Source organism: Otolemur garnettii, unplaced genomic scaffold (genome assembly GCF_000181295.1).
Source record: "Otolemur garnettii isolate 467f Iridium unplaced genomic scaffold, OtoGar3 scaffold00017, whole genome shotgun sequence".
Lineage (NCBI taxonomy): Eukaryota > Metazoa > Chordata > Mammalia > Primates > Galagidae > Otolemur > Otolemur garnettii.
In genome coordinates, this window is record NW_003852412.1 from 29,166,386 (window position 1) to 29,187,038 (window position 20,653).

The following is a 20,653-nucleotide window of genomic DNA, read 5'->3' on the forward strand; positions in this document are numbered from 1 at the left end:
GCCATCATTGTTGTTTGGTGGGCCCGGGCTGGGGATACGAACCCACCACCTTAGGTGTATGTGGCTGGTGCCTTAGCCGCTTGAGCCACAGGCACCGAGCCTTATCTTCCATTCTTGAGCTACTTTACTAAGTAGGATATGTTCCAGCTCCATCCACATAAATGTAAAAGAGGTAAAGTCCATCTTTTTTTAAGACTGCATAATATTCCATGGTATACATATAACACAATTTATTAATCCATTCGTGGGTCGATGGACACTTGGGCTTCTTCCATGACTTGGCTATTATGAATTGAACTGCAGTGAACAATCTGTGCAAGTATCTTTGTTATAAAGTGATTTTTGGTCTTTTGGATATACACTGAGGAGAGGAATTGCAGGATCAAACGGCAGGTCTACTTTTAGATCCCTGAGTATTCTCCATACTTCTTTCCATAAGGAATATATTAGCTTCCCACCAGCAGTGCAAAAGTGTTCCCTTTTCTCCACACCCATGCCAACATCTGTAGTTTGGGGATTTTGTAATGTGAGCCACTCTTATGGAAGTTAGATGAAATCTCAAAGTGGTTTTAATTTGCATTTTTCTGATGATTAAAGATGATGAGCATTTTTTCATGTGTCTGTAGGCCATGCACCTATCAGCTTTAGAGAAGCTTCTGTTCAAGTCTCTTGCTCACAATGAAATGGGATTACTTGTTCTTTTCTTATTTATAAGTTTGAGTTCTCTGTGGATTCTAGTTATCAATCGTTTGTCAGAAGCATAACCTGCAAATATCTTCTACCATTCTGAGGGCTGTCTGTTTGCTTTACTTACTGTGTTCTTGGCTGTGCAGAAGCTTTTACAAATGGTGCTGGGTGAACTGGCTGGCGACTTGTGGAAGACTGAAACTGGACCCACACTGTTCGCCATTAACAAAAATTGACTCTCACTGGATAAAAGATTTAAACTTAAGACACAAAACTATAAAGAGTCTTGGAGAGAGTGCAGGAGAAACACTTAAATGTTGACTACACCATTTGTTGGGTAGTGATTTCTGGTGGGTAGGGAAGGACAGCTTGGCCATGGGTGCAAGCTCACTCCTGGAATTGTATGAAAGAAAGAAATGACTACTACTCCAGGTGGCAGTAGCAAGATGTCTTTATTCGCGATCACCTTTTATAGTAAACTAATCATGTACACCACATTGATCAATAATCTTAACATTCTCTATTCTTATCTTCAACTATAGAAAAGACAGAATGTCCCAGAAACTAAGATAACCATCTTAAGACTAGCCTCCAGCTATTTCTCTCTAAAGACCTAAAACAACCCTACATTATCTAACTTCTATTGTCAAAGTTAAGGTCAAGACAAAAGGGAAGTAAAACTTTTTTTCTTCCATGTACTCAATTAAGTTTCCAAGAAACAGGCTCAATCACTGTTTTCTTGAGGTTTGGAAGCCATACAAGGAATTTTTCACTCCATCAACCTTTGAGCCATGTCTCCTGCACAGACGGGCCACATCTGGCAGGCTGACTGACCGCATGGTCAGAGCTCCACGAAGGAGGTTGTTACATCTTGCCTGCCAGCTCTGCCATGCTTTCCCAGGCAGCAAGGCTTCTACAAAACACACAATACTTACGAATCTTTTTGCTCAGTTTCTGGAATTAAAAGAGCACATTTCATTTAGCTAGCTTTATGTGGGAATTCACCCTACACTTGAAGAAATTGGCCTGGGAGAATGCTATATGAGGAGGACCCCCAGGGCAATTGAAGCAACACCATCTGATCAAGCTCTCTCCCTTTTTATTTGAGTGAAAGGGTTGAAGGTTATGCCTGGCTCACGTCAGACTCTCACGATGTTGCAATGTTTATTCCTCACAGCACCCTGAGAACTGTCATCACTAGAGCACGGAGAGCTACTTTTCATCACAGTGGGAAAATAGGACTACCTAATTTTAATAAAGATGAACTGTTTTAATGCCCATTATTAATTACTAGCTTGGATAATTTTGTCCCTTCCCTTTGAAGGCATAATCTTAAGAATAAATTATCAGATATATTCCATTACACCAGAAGGACTGTAGGGGGGTGTTTCCAAAAGAATTAAGTGAAACTTCAGGTGGGCTATTAAGAGGAAGAGATAATTCTGATTTCAGGATAGAGATGTGTGGAAGCTAACACAGTCATTTACTTTTTAAAACTCTTTCTCCAGAGAGATTCACTTTGCTTTTAACTTTGGTCACTTGCCAAGACAAAAAGGGAATTGGAAATGTTCCAAAGTACCTTCTGACAATCTACTATCAGTGCCTGATGCAGTGTGAGCCTGGGATACTGAGAATGGGGCAGTAAGAGTGACCTTGTAATACACAAAAAATGGGGAAAAAACTAACAAGAGGCCAAAGACTTACAGACTCAGCCACAGCTTCTCTGGGATTGGCTGTTGGAGGAAGCCTGGCCCCTGAGTGCTGGGGAGTGGAACTTGGAATGGCAGCAGTATTGTTCCCTGAGCCTGGGGTCTGGAGGCCCCTGCTGTGCTTTGGCTCTGCATCGTAACCAGTGTGTGTCCTTGAGCAAGTCACTTGATATTTCTAGCCTTCAGGTCTTCTCATCTGCAAAGAAGGTGAACTGCTCAGAAAGGTCTTTCTTAGTGTTGGAGTTGTATAGCTCTGTTCCCAACCCCTGGCCTGTAGACTGTCCTGGCCCGTTTACTGGTCCATGACCAATTAGGGACCAGGCCACACAGCATCACTGCCTGAGCCCTGCCTCCTGTCCCATCCCCACCCTGTGGTCTGTAGAAAAATTGTCTTCCATGACCTGGTCCCTGGTACCAAAATGGTTGGGGACACCAGATCACTCAGTGGTAGCAGTTCTTCATTATTCCTCATGTATGTGCAGGGTAGCAGTGAAAAAACTAAGGAGAAATTTGGGGCTAGTAGTGAAATGAATTCTTATTCCTTGTAGGGTTAGAATATGTGTCCATCATCCTGCTGACTGGAGCGGAGCATGTCTGAATCCTCCTCTATGTGCTCAGCTCCTTGGGGCCAGTTCTCTGATGTAGTTCTGGAATTCTTCCAAAATGCATAGACAGAAGTAGAGAAAACAGAGACATTTTAATGCAGAAAGAAGCAGGGGGCTTAGAGAATTGTTGGTGTAATTCATCTACAAGAATAACAAACCACTGAGTATATACTTATGAGGGAACTTTATTGTTTTGTCTGATTATGAAAGTCATGTATGCTTGTTATAGACCAGCATGCACAGAATGATCTTATTATAGAAAATGTGTCAATTATCTTCATCAGTGTATAGAAAGACTCAGGAAGGATATCTGTCTATAGCCGTATATATATCACACACACACACCTTATTGTGAACAGTAGTTATCTTTAGAAAATGACAGGAGGATTATAAGTGACTAGAAAAATGTTATAAGTGCTCACTATAGAATAGTCAGATAACACATAAAGATGAAAAAAAATCACCTCTAGTGAGGCACCTCTGGTCACTTCTTTATTTAAAAATAGGGCTGGGTGATAATATCGTTTCTCCAGTTGTTTACCCTTTGTTTTCAAATTTGTGCCATAAACATTTTATGGTATTTTAAACCTCTTGTTAGCATTTTAGATGTTATTAGATAGCTATACCCTTTTTAAAACCATAGGTATAACTTTAGGGATTTTCTACATTTTCACTATTAGAAATAATAGCTGCATTGTAGATTTAGTGTAAATACCTCACTCTGAAATAAGGATTGGGGGATAGATTTTTAGTCAAAGGATATGGATATCTGTAAGATAGCACATCTGTAAGAAAGACCCCATGCCTGTAAGAAAAATGCCATGTCTGTAAGAAAGACACCATTTCTGTAAGAAACCATGTCTGTAAGAAAGATGCCATGTCTGTGAGAAAGACGCCACATCTGTAAGAAAGACTCCACACCTGTGAGAAAGACACCATGTCTGTAAGAAACCATGTCTGTAAGAAAGACTCCACACCTGTGAGAAAGACGCCATGTCTGTAAGATACCATGCCTGTGAGAAAGACGCCATGTCAGTAAGAAAGATGCCATGTCTGTAAGAAAGACACCATTTCTGTAAGAAACCATGCCTGTGAGAAAGACTCCACATCTGTGAGAAAGACGCCATGCCTGTGAGAAAGACACCCTATCTGTAAGAAAGACACCATGTCTGTAAGATACCATGCCTGTGAGAAAGACGCCACACCTGTGAGAATGACGCCACACCTGTGAGAAAGACTCCATGCCTGTGAGCAAGACACCCTGTCTATAAGAAAGACACCATTTAAGACACCATGTCTGTAAGAAAAACACCACGCCTGTGAGAAAGATGCCATTTCTGTAAGACACCATGTCTGTAAGAAAGACTCCACACCTGTGAGAAAGACGCCTCGTCTGTGAGAAAGACGCCATGTCTGTAATATCTGCATTAAATGGCAAGTGTCTAGAAAGATGGCACCACTCTAACTTCCCCTGGCCATGTGGGAAAGTACTTGTCTGGTTTGTCTTTGCCAGCATTAAGTATGCTTCTGTCTTTATTTTTACAGCAAATTTGATATGACTTGTTTGTTTTTAATATTCTAATCTATAATCAGAAAGCCTAGACTATCCAAATCAAACACCAAATCTGTTCTGATCCATTGGAGCTTTCAGTATTGAGACATTTTTACATTAACTGTTGTTATTACCATGCATGTTATAATAGTAGCACTGACTCCAGCAGCACTCCATGGAGTTCATATGTGCAAAGCTGGTTTGAGGCAGCACCCTATTTTGATACTGGTATCTAGCAGTTGCCTGGTGTTTGGAGCTGTCTCTCAGTCCTGGCTGCCAGGGACGCTGGAGCAGAGATCCGACCTTTCTAGGCCCAAGTGAGCACAGCAGAGTGTGCCTACATTTTCTTAGTGCAACTGAAAAAGCTAGATTTCAGAATGGCTTAGTCATAACTGTTGTTCTGTGTAAAGTCAGATGCATTCTCTCATGGATTCTGTTTTATATTCTTGTCATTCTCTGGAAATTTGTACAGGTTAAATATTCCTAATCCCCAAATCTGAAATCTACAGTACTTCAAAATCAAGAACTGTTTGAGTATTGACATGATACTCAAAGAAAATGCTCACGGAGCATGTTGAAGTTCAGATTTTTGAATTAAGTGTGCTGAGCCAGTAAGTGTATATGTATTGCAGATATTCAAAAGTCTGAAAAATCTGAGCTCTGAAGCATTTCTAATCTCAAGCATTTCAAATGCAGGATACTCAACCTGTACCAGGCGTGAAAGTTTACTTTTCAGGTCATACTGATGCCTCTCACGATGACTACATTTAGGTAAATGGTTTTTAATTGTAGTCAAATTAACAGGCAGCTAAATTTGAATATCATTCTGAAAAACTAATGGCTAATTTTTTTTATGTAAATGGAAATAGCTGTTTGAAAAATGAAAGTATTTCCAAATTTGTGATTGACTTCTTAGTTTAAATGTTTTATGACAAAAACGAGGAGGAAAAATAGTCTTATACTTTGACCAAATCAGAATAATAAATTTTTTTAATTATAATGAAACTTTCAGATAAATATACATTTTTTCTCTGTACACTTTACCTAAAGTATTTATGATACAGAATATACATTTTGAAAGATTCATCTTGTGATATAATTTACATTTGAATGTAACTTTGGATTTGTAATATCAATTCATGTCAAATAATGAGAAAGATAATTTAAAAATTATCTGTATAAATGTAGTGTTTTCTGTTCATACAGTAATATATTTGAAGTTACATATTATAATTCTTCAGCTTCTTTACCCCAGTACTGAGCATGAATGTTACTCAACCTCATTATTCATTTGAAGAAACCCAAATGAGAGTAGGATCTACGGAACGATTTAGACCAGAATGGATCTGTGGTAGACTTTGGTGAAGTGGTGGTGACATGGGCCAGAGAGACCTGGTGGGATCTTTGCCTGATCGGGTTTGACTGTGTGACTGTACATTCCTAGTCTGTTGTTAGTTCACCTGTAAAATAGGGATACTAATTTCTACCTTGTGGAGTGGTCACGAGGATTGAGATAATGCGTGAAAAGAGCCAACAGGGCCACTTCCCCTGCGGTGGCAGCCAGCAGACGTGTACTTGTTCCTGCTAAATTCGAGTTCCACAGCCAATTCTTCTTTTAAAAATGTTCTATCTAAGCCAGCACCAGCTGAGACTGACATGGGCTATGTGGTTATCAAACATGTTTTCCCCACCACTCCCAATTTGTTGTTAGGATTTGTTAAAAAAAAAAAAAAAGTTATTATTGACAGTTCTAAAGTTAGTGCTGTAAATATTTAGACCTGATAAGGAAAGGTGTGGGCTTCCTTTTAACATTTGAATCTGCATCACATGTAGATTGTTACGAAACTACACTCCTTCCCTGCTTATTTACATAGTTACATATTCTAAGGCTCTTGAGCTAGGCAAGTTTCTTCTTTTTTCAACATGAAAGTAAAAATAATTCTAAAAATGTCACTATGGAAACCTGGAAAACAGTATGAAGAAGATGTGACAAATGTACTTTAATTACAGTAAAACAAAGATCTTTGATAATCTATAGGAAATGACTACATAGCTTGGGCTTTTCAATTTTGTTTCACTATTATAGTCCTTTTCCTTAGGAAAAAAAATGCTTAAAACTGTAATATCAAAAGAATACTACAAAGAAAAGATAGTTTGGCCTTGACATTTTCAAGGAACATGTTTATCTTTTAACTAGAAAAGTCATGTCTTCTTCACCAACTCGGCCTCTGTCCTCTGGTTGTCAGTACATGTACAGTGTTTAAAAATGCAACTATACTGAGATATTGTGTTACAATTTCACAACAGAACAGTTTATAATAACAGAACAAAAGTTTAAAGAGGTGAGATACAGAAGTTGATGTTTTAACTGGAAGTATCTAATTTCTCAGCTTGAAATAGACTGAAAACTGCTTTAAAGTACAGTGGTCCTTTAGGTTCCGCGTGGAGGTGGTTCCAGGACCTTATGTGGACACCAAAATCCTTGATGTCCAAGTCCCTTACATAAAATAGTGTGGTGTTTCTGTATAACCTATGGAGACCTTCCCGCACGAAGGTCTAACAATCAAGTTTGTGAACTCATCCTAGAAAAAGTGCTGCACACCTCATTGCTGGTATCACTGCAGCCCCTCACGTTACTCCCCCGGGAGCTCTGCATCAATGCCAGTGCGTAGTTCACCCTTCAAACCAATTTTGAAACTTTTTCTGGTGTGACCATTAGAACTGTCATCATGTGGCACACAAAAACACAACGATAGTGAACAGCACTCAGAGAGACATGGCCCACGTCAACATGAACACAGCTGAGAGACGCTGACACACCACGGCTGGGACCCCTCTCCAAGCTGTTTGTGCAGGGCTGCCAACCTAAGTACACAGTGCAAGTTCACAGACTTAATTGTCAGACCTTATACAATGGCCGCTCTGATGGTCATTCCAGAGAAAGAGTTCAGAAATTGCTTTGAAGGATGGACTAGGCACTGGTGTTGGCCCATAGCTCCCCAGAGGGGACACTGTGGGATGACTGTGGTGAGATTCAACCGTGAGATCTGTAGCACTTTCTCAAGGGTGAGTTCTCAAGCTTAATTGCCAGACCTCATATACTTTAAATCATTTCTAGATTATTTTTAACACCTAATGTAATGAGAGCGCCATGTAAATAATTGTTATCCTATATCGTTTAGTGAATAATAAGGAAAAAAAGCCTTGCAGTACAGTTGTAAATTTTCCCAAGTATTTTTGATTTTTGGTTGGTTGAGTCCATGAGTATGGAACCCCTGGATATGGAGAAATCACTGTACTGAGAGTTTTATTGCTGGTTTTGCAATTTTGTTGTAACCACTTTATCAGTGAAAAATTTCTGTGAAAATTTCAAAGTTACTTCTACTATCTACGTGGTATTTTTGGTCAATCATACATCCCTTTGCTTTACCCAAATGATAAGCTACCCAGTTTGTTTAAGTCATGCTTTAAATACAGGGTGGCCTTAAAGCTTGTATGCAATTTGAAATAGTTTAAGTAGTAAATTAATAGTAGTAAATTGCACACAAACTTTATGTCCACTTGGTATTTCTTTTCTTCCTTTTTTTTTTAAAGATAACCTTATTTATTCATCTTTAAAATTTTAAAATCTTACAATTGTAAGTCAAATGGGATTATTTGTTTGAATTCTTTGACAATTGCTGCATAGAAGTATGTCCAGCATGCTTTAATTGTGGGAACCCATCCTCCCTGGCACATGGGCACTGTCACCATGAGCCAGGGATGGGGAGAGTCTGCTGGTGGGTGCATCGACCAGGTGGAAGGACCCCCAAAGCCATGTCCCTGCTCCTAGGGGCATATGGCTGTGCAAATCGCAGTGCCAGTCCAGGTCAGAGGCGCTGTGTCTGTGTCGCTCCTGAGAAATGACCAGCTTCGGGGAAAGCCACTAAGCTGAGATCCAACACTTTGCTTCTTTCTTGTGTCAGATGTTTTGCTTGAATTTAAAGGGTATGAAGAGCCCAATAATTGTAAATATTTGAGGGAAGTACATATGCCCCTAACAGTATGAGGTTTTAGGACAATAGACTCTTGGCAGATCTTGGGTTGGCTTATTGTTACTTCCTTGAAGGGGACAGCTTTGTCACTCACATTGGCAGCAGCGTCTTCCCTAAACTAGACTGCTGCAAAGCAGAGGAGCTTGGTCTTCCTCATCTCTGTTCCTTCCATTCCAAACACAAAGATTGGCTCATGGGGGCTGGGGGCTCAGTAATGGTCTGCTGAACCGGTCCAGACAGATCGAAGGCTGGCAGTGGGATTCAGTGGGATTCACGGCTTCCAAGGTGGATGGAGGCCCCCATCAGGTGCACCCTTCAGCGAGGGAGAACTAACTGGAGAGCTTAGCAAGCTTTTCCTGAGTGTCTGTTTCATTTAATGAGCTTCACTGAGCAGTCTGGGCCAAGGGAGCCTTTACAATGCTAGATGGCTGTGGCTCTCCCAGAAGCAGGCTCTGTGCCTGTGGGAAAGAGCAGTTCCCTGGGGAGGTAGCGTGCTGGGAGGCGGCAAGGATGAAGCCCGTCCCATCCAGATTTTCAGGAAGGTCGGAGATGTTCTCTTTGGCTCCACAGAATTCACTAGCCCTTCCTACTGTGATGAGCGGACCGCTTATGATTCACTTTTCACAGTTTCCTGTTTCTGACAAGGGGAAGGCTGGCTGAGAAGGGCAGTGGTTTTCTTGGGAGGCCCATGGGTGTTGGTGGTATTTTCTCAAGCAGATTGGAAACAGCAGGCTTCATTATAAAAGCATGAAGCAGAATTCTTCATTTCAGTGTTTCTGGCTTTAGGAAATATGTACTAAGTAACAAATAGTTGCCTGGCTTGAAAAATTGTTAGTTTCAAAGTCAACTTTGAACTCTCTTTATTGTTCAGATTAAAATTAAGAAGTCTCTGGATTAACTGTGGTTCTAACCCCAAATGTGGATTATGTTGTAACATCAGCCCAGCTGTGCCTGCTGCAGTGCTCTAATTAGAAGGAAAATGGCTGGAATAATAACTGCAAGTTCACCTTCCTTGTCTGTTTCCCTTTTGGACCCTGTAGGGACGACAGTGCCGGCCCACAGGGCCATCCTGGTGGCCCGGTGTGAAGTGATGGCGGCCATGTTTAACGGTAATTACATGGAGGCAAAGAGCGTCCTGATCCCAGTGTATGGTGTTTCCAAAGAGACGTTCCTGTCGTTTTTAGAATACCTGTACACAGACTCTTGTTGCCCAGGTGAGCAGTGTGAGTCTAGATGACATCTCACAGTTCTTTCTTTCCTTGTCACTCATTTTGGTAAGTTGCTCTCTGTGAAATCCGTCTCCTGTAATATTTACTAGAGTTGACATCATGGAATGTGCTCTGTGGCTGGAGGTGGGTCTGCAGGCCACATGCTGGGCAGGTGGAGACAGCGGTGACTCCTCAGTCAGCTCCAGTAGAAGAGCAGTACTCGGGTGTCAGTGTGAGTTCTCCGCCCCAGCTAGTGCTGTGTCTATTTCAATTCTTGCATTTGGGTCCAGGAGCTCCGTGGAGCACGGTCTCTTCCACAGAAGAGGGTTGGGCAACTTCTTTTACAGCTCTGACTTCTGGCTGAGGCTCTTTTAAGGACTTTCAATATTGTGAGACCTTTTGGTCTTTCTGGTCCAGAGAATATGATTTGGTTTTTTATTATTTTTATTGTTGTTGTTTTTTTGAGTCCTGGGTAGAGTGCAATGGCGTCACAGCTCACAGCAACCTCAACTCTTGGACTCAGGTGATACTCCTACCTCAGTCTCCTGAGTAGCTGGGACTAGGTGCCCACCACTATGCCAGTCTTGAAGCAATCCTCCCACTTCAGCCTCCCAGAGTGCTCAATTACAGGCTGAGCCACTGTGCTGAAGGCCTCTTTTTGACTCTTCCTGAAGTCAAGCATTTCCTATAACTGACTTCTCTGAAAACTTTACCTACGATGTGTAGAATGCCCAGTGGACTGTTGGATGTATTTATAAATTCACTGACCAAGGACTGTCTTTGCCTAGGACCCAATTGTCTGTGACAGCTCCTCCTTGGAATAGATCTTGTAGGTTTCCTCTAGCTGGATGGCTCTGAGAGAAGTAGCAAAACCCTGCCATTCAAGGGGCCTGGAGAGGCTGAGCCCGCTTGGGAGCATTTTCCATCAGTCTCCCCAGTTGGCCGCCAGATGGCCCCACCACAGGCACAAGTAGAGCGAGTCCTGTGCAGGGCCCAGGGTGTGGCCAGTACAGACGCAGAGGCACTCTTCAGATCCCTGCTTTAATTGTAGACCCGGAAGAGTTCTTGCATTTGTTATTGAAATAAGTTAAACAAGGCTTAAGCGCTCTCATGAAAAGTTTTAGAATTTCCAAAAAAGAACTTTTAAAAACTGAATTCTGGTCTCGAAGCTAGCAATAGAGTATTTTGGAACCAATTACAATTTTTTTTTTCTTTTGTTGCAGTTTGGGCAGGACTGGGTTCGAACCCACCACCTTTGGTATATGGGGCCGGCACCCCACGCACTGAGCCACAGGTGCTGCCCAATTACAGTCATTTTTATCAGTAAAGGCTGATATCTTTGCCTAATAAAAAGAAAGCACTGGTTCCTAGTGGAATAAGAGTTACTGTTTATTCATTATTGGCAAATTTGTACATTAAATCAAAAATTTCACCAGATTTGAAATAATAGGAAAATTTAGTTTTTCAGTTGCTAATTTTAAGTTTTATCTTGCTAATTAGAAAAAGTTTTCTCAGGAAAGCAATAATAACTATAAGACAAAGCACTTTGGAAAGTGGTAAAATTGTGGGGGAAAGTAAGTCAAAATTAATAATCAAAAAGTTAAGCCAGATACTGAAATATATGCTTTGGGAAGATTGTAGAAAGAAAGGTAATCAAGTCATGGCATTAAATATTTACTATACACAATGTTCTTGATTCCATAGCTACAAAAAATTGTAAGAATTTTAAGGAGACATAAGGAAGAGAATTACATGAAAAACCAGACTTATAAGGAAGTTCTTTTTTAAAAAACCAAATGGTGTGGTTGTTATAGGCTAGGAGAAAAGAGGAAATGGGGAGTTACTGTTTAATGGGTACAGGGTTTCAGTTTGGAAATATGAAAATGTTTTAGACCTGGATGGTGGTGATGGTTGCAAGCAGTGTGAGTGTATTTTGTGCCACTGAACTGTACACATAAAAACGGTTTCATGGCAAATTGTACTACATTTATTTTACCACAATAAAAACAAAATAGTAAACTAGCAAACTACCTGGAGGCTAAAGCCAAGAAAGAAAAGCTGCAGGGATTTAGTTTATCTAATGCAAGGTTTAGCTGAGAGTTCTGGAATTCACCTTTTCTGGAGAATCTTCTGAGTGTGAAGGCCAAGTGGATTAAATGGAGCTGGATCTCGCGTGGAATGCTGGCTCCCTGAGGCTCTCCCAACCATCCTGTCTACACTCAATGAGACTGTCAGCATGAGTTTTCATTTTTGTGGCATGGGTATTTTTTTAAGAGTCATTTAAAGAAATGGTCTTACTGTCTGCTCTCTCTCGTTTCCCTGCTCTCTTCAGCTGGCATTTTCCAGGCCATGTGTCTCCTGATCTGCGCTGAGATGTACCAGGTGTCCCGGCTGCAGCACATCTGCGAGCTGTTCATCGTCACCCAGCTGCAGAGCATGCCCAGCCGGGAGCTGGCCTCCATGAGCCTCGACATCGTCGACCTGCTCAAGAAGGCCAAGGTGGCTGGCCCTATGTGTCTAGTTGTCTGATGTTTTACAAAATATTACTAAAATGACTTTATTTTTAAATTTCTGTTAATTTTAAGATGAATTAGGCTAAAAGAAGCTACAATGCCTTCATAGCAGTTGCTGTGGCAGGTAATTTTGAAGCGTTAGGAGTGATTAGGGGTTTTGTGTCCCTTTATAAGGAAGAAAAATTAATGGAGTTTTTTTCAACTAAATAGTGGCTCTTAGCAGAGTCATTTGAGTATGGTGATATATACTGTGTCACATAAGTGTTATAGAAAATAGAATATATAGGCCAGGCATGGAGGCTCATATCTGTAATCTCAGCTCTCTGGGAGGCTAAGGCAGGTGGATTGCTTGAGCTCAGGAGTTCAAGAACAGCCTGAGCTAGAGTAAGACCTAGTCAGAAAAAACTAGCTGGGCCCCTTGGCAGGGCACCTGTAGTCCCAGCTACTTAGGAGGCTGAGGCAAGAGGATCACTTGAGCCCAAAAGTTTGAAGTTGCTATGAGCTATGATGATGCTACAGCACTCTACCCAGGATGAGAGTAAGCTCTCATTAAGCTGTCCTAAGAAAAATAAAACAGAATATGCATTGAATTTCCTCAAAAGATCACATTTTTCTAAAAGGAAAATTCCTAAATAGGTCCATTAATACTAATAAAAACAGCTGAGCTAAATTCATTTATTTCTTCATTTTTTTCATGGATGTATTTTGAAGTTCCAGTTGTATGAAGGAGACGCTGGTGTACTTCATTCATTCTTGCAAATGCTTTTTGTTGGTATATCTCACTGTATTAGGAATCTAGTTAGAAAACAATTTGAGGGTAAAAATCACTGCAGTATACACCACACTTCTTCAAAGCCTTTTCTAAGCTCAGGAGCTTTTTGTCTTTTCTGTATTGCTACCCATTCTAGGGAATAGGCCCTTACACAGATTGTAACTGTAGTTACAAAGACCCTAGATTGTGCATCTGGGCAAGGGCAAATAAATGAGGATTTCTGTGTTAAAATTGACTTCCCAACCCCCCCCCCCCATGGAGTCCCAGTAAAATATATATCTCACCGGGCATGGTGGCTCATGCCTATAATCCTAGCACTCTGAGAGGCCAAGGCAGGTGGATTGCCTGAGCTCAGGAGTTCCAGACCAGCTTGAGAAAGAGGAAGACCTCATCTCTGCTAAAAATAGAAAAAATAGCAGGGTATTGTGGCTGGCCCCCATAGTCCCAGCTACTTGGGAGGCTGAAGGAATAGAATCTTTGAGTCCAAGAGTTTAGGTTGCTGTGAGCTATGAAGATGCCACTGCACTCTACCCAAGGCACAGCGTGAGACTCTGTCTCAAAAAAAAAAAAAATTCTACCATCTCCTCATGTCCACTTTCTTTTATTCTTAGAAGCAGAAGGCATAACTCAGGTGAGGCATTCATTGTACCATCCCGTCTGCTGCCTGAGATGCCGTCTGGGCCTGTGGTGGTTACGGCACTCTTTGACATATACAGAACTTGCAGTAAGCTCAGCCCTCTAAGTCTTTTTCACAGGAATATATTTGATCCATCACTACAAACTGTCAGGACTTCTTAATATGTTATTTAGCGTACAACAGTCTGTCTGTACCTATCAACTTTGACACCCACGGTTAAAGAAGCATGACGACTTCATCCTCATTCAGGCTGTTAAAATGCAGCCACATGACATGGCAAAGGCCAGAGCTCTGTGGCAGCTGAAATCCTGCCTCCAGGCTGAGGTGAATTCATTAGTCAACACCTCCATTTCTGCGCACAGAAGGGAATTCGTTTAAAGCAGTGGTTCTCAATCTTGCTAGTACCTCCTAATGCTGCGACCCTGTAATACAGTTCCTCATGTTGTGGTGACCCCCAACCATAAAATTATTTTCATTGCTACTTCATGACTGTAATTTTGCTACTGTTATGAATTGTAATGTAAATATCTGATAATGTCTTATCAGGATGTATTTTCATTGTTACAGAGGGGTCACCACCCGCAGGTTGAGAGCTGCTGGTTTAAAGCATTCTGGGTCTTCTCGTACTGGCTCCGTAACTATTCTGACTCGAGTTCTCTTGTGATCAAGTCTAACAGTCCTGTGTATTTACTACTAGGGATAAAAGCAAATGTAAAAATTAAGAAACCATGTTCTCTTTGTGATGTATTTTACATTGAGCTTTATTTATTTATTTATTTATTATTTTATTTATTTTATTTTTTTTGCCGTTTTGTCTGGGGCCAGGCTTGGACCCGCCACCCCAGTATATGGCGCTGGCACCCTACTCCTTGAGCCACAGGTGCCACCCTTTTCATTCTTTTTAGCATTTTTGATCTGTCATTTTCATGCTGTTCTGACAAGTCTCTCATACCTTAGAAAAGGTGGCCACAAGCTGCTTCTCCCGTTCTGTGGCCCTTTCAGTAGCTTTGGTATCAGGGAGCGTCTGTGTGGCCACGCTGGTTTCCTAAGGCACCTCCCACACCACACGCACACTGGGCCCCGTCAGCACCAGTGAAGATCGCACTGCCACAAATTCTTCTTGACTTGTTTTCCTTGAGTCTTTGGTTTCTGACTTTGTAATTATTCTTATTTTCCCCCTAATTTTACAAAAAGTCTAAGATACCAGTTCATTTTTAACGTTATTGTTTGTTTCTGAAGATGTTTTTATTCACTAAAATTGAGCCTAAATTTACCAATTCTCTTTTATTCTGTTCCTAGTGGTTCCTAATTTGGCAATTATGACTCTCAGTTAATAGGACATTTTCTCCCTAAGTTCTATTTAGAGTTGCTAGTTTGAAGTTTCACTTTTTTGGACTTCTATTCAGCCACCCACCTCCCAAAACATTGGGGTTTCAGGTAGCTGCCGAGGTCTCTGGATTGTGGGATTGCTGTTGGTTGAAAAATGACCAGACACCCCAAAGTAAAGCAAGCATGAAGCCAAGTTTATTAAGGAAGAGAAAGGTAGGTTTACAGAGAAAGCAAAATACAAGTTTGCAGAGCAAGATGCATTTGCCATAGACAGCAAATGGGCCTCCATCACCAGGGAAAGTGTGCAGAGGCAGAGCTTATGGTGGCTTCTGTTATATGGCCTGGGTCAGGCCTACCTTGTGGCTCTAGAGGTCACCTTTCAACTAGAGTGCACATGTGGCCCTCTGAGCCTCTCTGAGAGCACATTGTGTGTGTATGTGTTTGTGTGTGTGGGGGGGGGGTGACCACATGGTGCTCAGTCTTCAGGCTGTTGTGGGTCACCTGTGAGACTGCCGCACCTGTTGCTAGGCGGGAGCGCTCCACAGGAGTTCTGATTGGTGAATTAATAGAGCACGCCCTCCTGCCAGGGTTAAGCAATCACTTGGAACAGAATGAGTGTGGGTAGCATCAAGACGGAAGCCTGGGGCCCTGTCCTTGTCCTCCTTCCTAGGAAAGACAACTTACTACCTAACAACTTCACCAGCCAGTTAATCCTGTCAGTCAAAATTCCCTCACCTTTTCTCTGACTTTTAGGAGGTGAAATTGTCTTCAGTAGAATTAGACTCCTAGTAGCTCTGATCCACTTTCTCCTAACTTCTCTTAATGCTCTACCAGGATTTCTATATTTCTGTTGAAGTGAAATCTTGAAGTACAGATAGGTTGTTTCCCTTAATCAGATTAATTGCTTCAGACTGAGGTGGAGTTTCCTTATATCTGCTCTCATTTGAACCCTTAAATTGGCCTGATATGGTGGCCTATAATCTCAGTGCTCTGGGAGACCAAGGTGAAAAGATGGCTTGAGGCCAGGAGTTTGGTTACAGTGAGTTGTGGTCACCCCCACTGCACTCTAGCCTGGGTGACAGAGCAAGACCCTGGGTCTAAAAGAAAAAAGAGTGAATTCATATTATTACTTATAATCCATATATTAGTATTTTGCTACCTGAGACTACAGGTTTTGAGTTTCAGGGTACTTTTCCAATGGGATTCTGGGTACTTTGTCTGCATTCTAAATGTAGCTCTTCAGTTCTCTAGCATTTTGTTTATGGTTTTTTAATCACTTTCTTTTTTTCTGTTGCTCATTCCAATTTAAATCTACTTTTGTAGGTCAGAACATATTCTTTCAAAACCTAGTTTTTATAGTGAGATCTATTCCATCTCTTGCCTAGAGGTCACGATTATGGTTAAAAATGAAATTCTGTGTTTTAAGAATGTTTTCACAGACAGCTGTTCATTTCTAAGATGTCCTTTGTTGTCCAAAGTTCCAGCCCTTAGGCAATGCCCTGCCCTTCTGGTGGGATGTCATCCGCTCTGGTGGGGGCGGGGGGGATCAGTCCTCTATTAATAGTGGTGACTTCTTTTTTTTTTTTTGAGACAGAGTCTCAAGGTGTCCCCCTGGGTAGAGTGCTGTGGCATCACAGCTCACAGCAACCTCCAACTCCTGGGCTCAAGCGAGTCTCCTGCCTCAGCCTCCCAAGTAGCTGGGACCACAGGCACCCGCCACAACGCCAGGCTATTTTTTTTTGGTTGCAGCTGTTGTCGTTTGGCAGGTTCGGGCTGGATTTGAACCCGCCACCTTAGGTGTATGTGGCTGGCGCCTTAGCCACTTGAGCCACAGGCGCCGAGCCAGTGGTGGCTTCTTAAAATAGCTGTTTGGCTAAAATAGCTAAAGGTTCTTGAGGTCACTCACATTCATCTGCTAAACCATTAAAAAGTGACGTGGGATTAGGTGAATTATAAATTCCCTCTGATTCAAAACATCAGATTTTACATAATGAAAATGGGAGGGACATATGAATTTGTATGTTAAAATCCTCTCTAACTTTTAACTTCCTAAAAAAGCAAATCCTTGGCTTATCTCCTTAAGATTTGAAATTACTTATTCAAATTACTTATTACTTATTCATCCATCACTTATTTAACATTTTTGAATGTCCATCTTAGCCAAAAGTGGAAACAACCAAGATGTCCTTCGGCAGGTTAATGGTTAACGAAATGTGGTATGTCCCTACAGCAGAATGTCATTCAGCCCTAACGGGGAATGGGATTTTGATGTGTGCTACAGAGTGGATGAACCTGGAGGACATGATGTTGAGTGAATAAGCCCCGCTCCGAAGGCCAAACCCTGCACAGTGCCACGTCCCTGAGTGCCTGGAACTGTCACATTCACAGAGACACAGAGAACCATGGTTTTCGGGCCCCTGGGGTAGGAAGAGGGTGCAAGTTACTGTTCAGTGGACACCCAGTCAGTTTGGGGTGAGGGAAAGGATCTGGAAAGAGTGATTCTGTCTGCACCACATGCCAACGTGCTTAATGCCACTGAACTGTACATTTGAAGGTGATTAAGATGGTAGATTTTATGTATGCATATTGTACCACAATAATCATAATTTTCATTTATTTTTTATTTTTTATTTTTTTGAGACAGAGTCCCAAGCTGTAGCCCAGGTGGAATGCCGCGGCATCACCACTCACAGCAACCTCCAACTCTTGGGCTTAAGTGATTCTCTTGCCTCAGCCTCCCAAGTGGCTGGGACTACAGGTGCCCACCACAACGCCTGGCTATTTTGTGGTTGTAGTTGTTACTGTTATTTGGGAGGCTCGGCTGGATTTGAACCTTCCAGCTCTGGTGTATGTGGCTGGCTCCCTTGGTGCTGAGCTATAGGTGCTGAGCCAGTAATCATAATTTTTAAAAGAGCTATACTCATGTACCAAAGTTGCCTGCCAGCCAACAGTTCAGGGTCGAGTGACATCCCTGATGGCGCCCAGGTGATGTCAGCGGCCAGGCTGCTCTACGTTTTTCCCGCACCAGCAGCTGTTTAAATTCAGAATGAAGAGATTTGAGCTGGAAATCCTGTTCAGTGTGACAGTCTCCACTGTTAAAAGCAACTATGTGGACACAATTTTGTCTTAGAAGTATTTACATGTTCAAATTACACACCCTTAGGCAAGTGATGTGCCCTCTACAAGATCATTTTTCGTTTGCTCGTCAAGCGAGGTTGTGTAGATCCTGCTCACCAGTCTGGGACGCAGATCCAAGTGTAGTCAGTGAAGTCCACAACTTACTAGAAACTTGAGTGAGATGATCAAGAACACGAAATGGCCTGTGACCCACAGGTGCAGCCAGGCATCTGGTGGCCACCAGCAGCATCAGCTTGTTACTCCCTGGGGATTCCGTCTCTCTGCTGAGTGGTGTCTGTTGAATACGTGTTGCTAATGGCTCCTCTTCCTCCCCACTGTCACAGTAGGCTGAAGGCTGCATCATAAATAGACAGAGCAAACACAGACAGGCTCTGAACTTTCCTCCAGACCATTCTCTCCAGCTAGTCCCCATGCAGGTGGTCACCACACGCAATATGGTTTCATTTTCCGTTTTTCTTACAGTTTCACCACTCTGACTGCCTTTCGACCTGGCTGCTTCATTTCATTGCCACTAACTACCTCATCTTCAGTCAGAAGCCTGAATTTCAGGATCTTTCAGGTAGATGTCAATTTCTGTTTTGAAAAGAAAACTTTATGTTCTTTGTTCTTAGATCTGAGATGTAATCTATAGAAATTATAATTTTAAAATAAGAATAGTCAATGTAATGCATTACTCTTAAAGTATGAAACGTGATAATTGAGGACACTTAACTTACAGTCACAGTGTCACATAGGCAGCTTAACCTGCACCACTCAGGAAGCTCCCTAGTGACTGTCTGATGCTCTCGTCCCTGTCTGTCCAGTGACTGTCTGATGCTCTCGTCCATGTCTGTCCGGTGACTGTCTGATGCTCTTGTCCCTGTCTGTCAAGTGACTGATGCTCTCGTCCCTGTCTGTCCAGTGACTGATGGTCTCGTCCCTGTCTGTCCAGTGACTGTCTGATGCTCTTGTCCCTGTCTGTCCGGTGACTGTCTGATGCTCTCGTCCATGTCTGTCCGGTGACTGTTTGATGCTCTCGTCCCTGTCTGTCGGGTGACTGTCTGATGCTCTCGTCCATGTCTGTCCAGTGACTGTCTGATGCTCTTGTCCATGTCTGTCCAGTGACTATTTGATGCTCTCGTCTATGTCTCAGTGTCTTTTCCTGATTTGGAGAGAGAAGGCCCTGAAGTATGTCCTCAGGTAGCATTCGGTAGTGACAAACAATGTCTTAGTTTTAGTTACCTGAGTCAGAAGAAAAATTTAAGATGTAGAGATTTAAACATTTTTTATAATGGAATTTAACTGTTAGTAACCATACAGCATACAGTCTTGGGTATCTGTTCAGTATCTACACTGGTGTCTGTTACATTACTTTGGAATGACAGTTGTTTAGGATCGTTATGAAACTTAATGAACAGAAGGTATATGTGGTGTAATGTCTATAGTACATTATAAGGATTAGAACCCAATAAAGGACAAGCTTGTTAGTGCTGCCTGAGAGTGGGAAAAAATGAAAATATAGTAGGTGTCAGAGTGGACAGTTTAGATAACAGTGGCTTGCTCATGTTATTAGCACAGACTCAAGGAAAAATTGAGCTAAAAAGGAAAGGAAAGGTGCCTAAAGGTCTTCTAGGGTTGGGCAGAGGCAAGAATGGGAGGTGGACCAAGTGGACGTCTTAGTGTGAAGTTCTTCAAGGGTGGGGGCAGAGGCAGGAGTGAGTGTGGGGGGACCAAGTGGACGTCTTGGCCTGAAGTCCTTCTAGGGTGAGGGCAAGAGTGAGTGGCAGGGGGACTGAGAGTGGATGTCTTGGCATGAGGGTCTTCTAGGATGGGGGCAGAGAGTAGGAGCGAGTGGGGAGGGCACCAAGTGGACGTGAGGATCTTCAAGGTTAGGGGCAGAGGCAGGAGTGAGTGTGGGGGGACCAAGTGAACGTCTTGGCCTGAAGTTCTTCTAGGGTAGGGACAGAAAGCACCAATGAGTAGGGGGGGAACCAAGTGGATGGCTTGTCCTGAAGGTCTTCTAGGGTGGGACCAAAGGGCAGGAGTAAGGGGGACACAGGTGGACATCTTGGCGTGAAGGTCTTCTAGGGTGGGGGCAGAGCACAGGAGTGAGTGGGGGGTAACCAAGTGGAAGTCTTGGCCTGAAGTTCTTCTAGGGTGAGGGCAGAGGGAAGCAGTGAGTGGGGAGGCATGGAGCCAAGTGGACGTCTTGGCCTGAAGTCTTTCTAGGGTGAGGGCAAGAGTGAGTGGCGGGGGGACCAAGTGGATGTCTTGGCATGAAGGTCTTCTAGGATGCGAGCAGAGGGCAGGAGTGAGTGGGGAGGGGACCAAGTGCCCATCTTGGTGGGAAGGTCCTCTAGGATGGGGGCAGAATGCAGGAGTGGGGCGGGGGGGAAGCAAGTAGACATGTTGGCCTGAAGTTCTCCTAGGGTGAGGGCAGAGGGCAAGAGTGAGTGTGTGTGTGGGGGGGGGGGGGAACCAAGTGGATGT

General features: G+C 42.6%; 1 protein-coding gene across 3 annotated transcripts in view; it reads left to right on the forward strand.

Moving 5' to 3' along the window:
- Positions 1-20,653, forward strand: part of RHOBTB3 (Rho related BTB domain containing 3) — a 65,529-nt gene that overhangs the window by 35,254 nt on the left and 9,622 nt on the right. For 2 of the 3 annotated variants that reach the window (XR_002772336.1, XM_023510879.1), the window contains exons 9-11: positions 9,628-9,801; positions 12,128-12,294; positions 18,647-18,743. Coding sequence is in view for 2 of the 3 variants with exons in the window: in XM_023510879.1 (XP_023366647.1) it covers positions 9,628-9,801; positions 12,128-12,294; positions 18,647-18,743 (438 nt within the window). In the remaining variant the exon portion in view is untranslated. The remainder of the gene's footprint in view (positions 1-9,627; positions 9,802-12,127; positions 12,295-18,646; positions 18,744-20,653) is intronic. The other variant, XM_023510880.1, reaches the window with a different exon arrangement.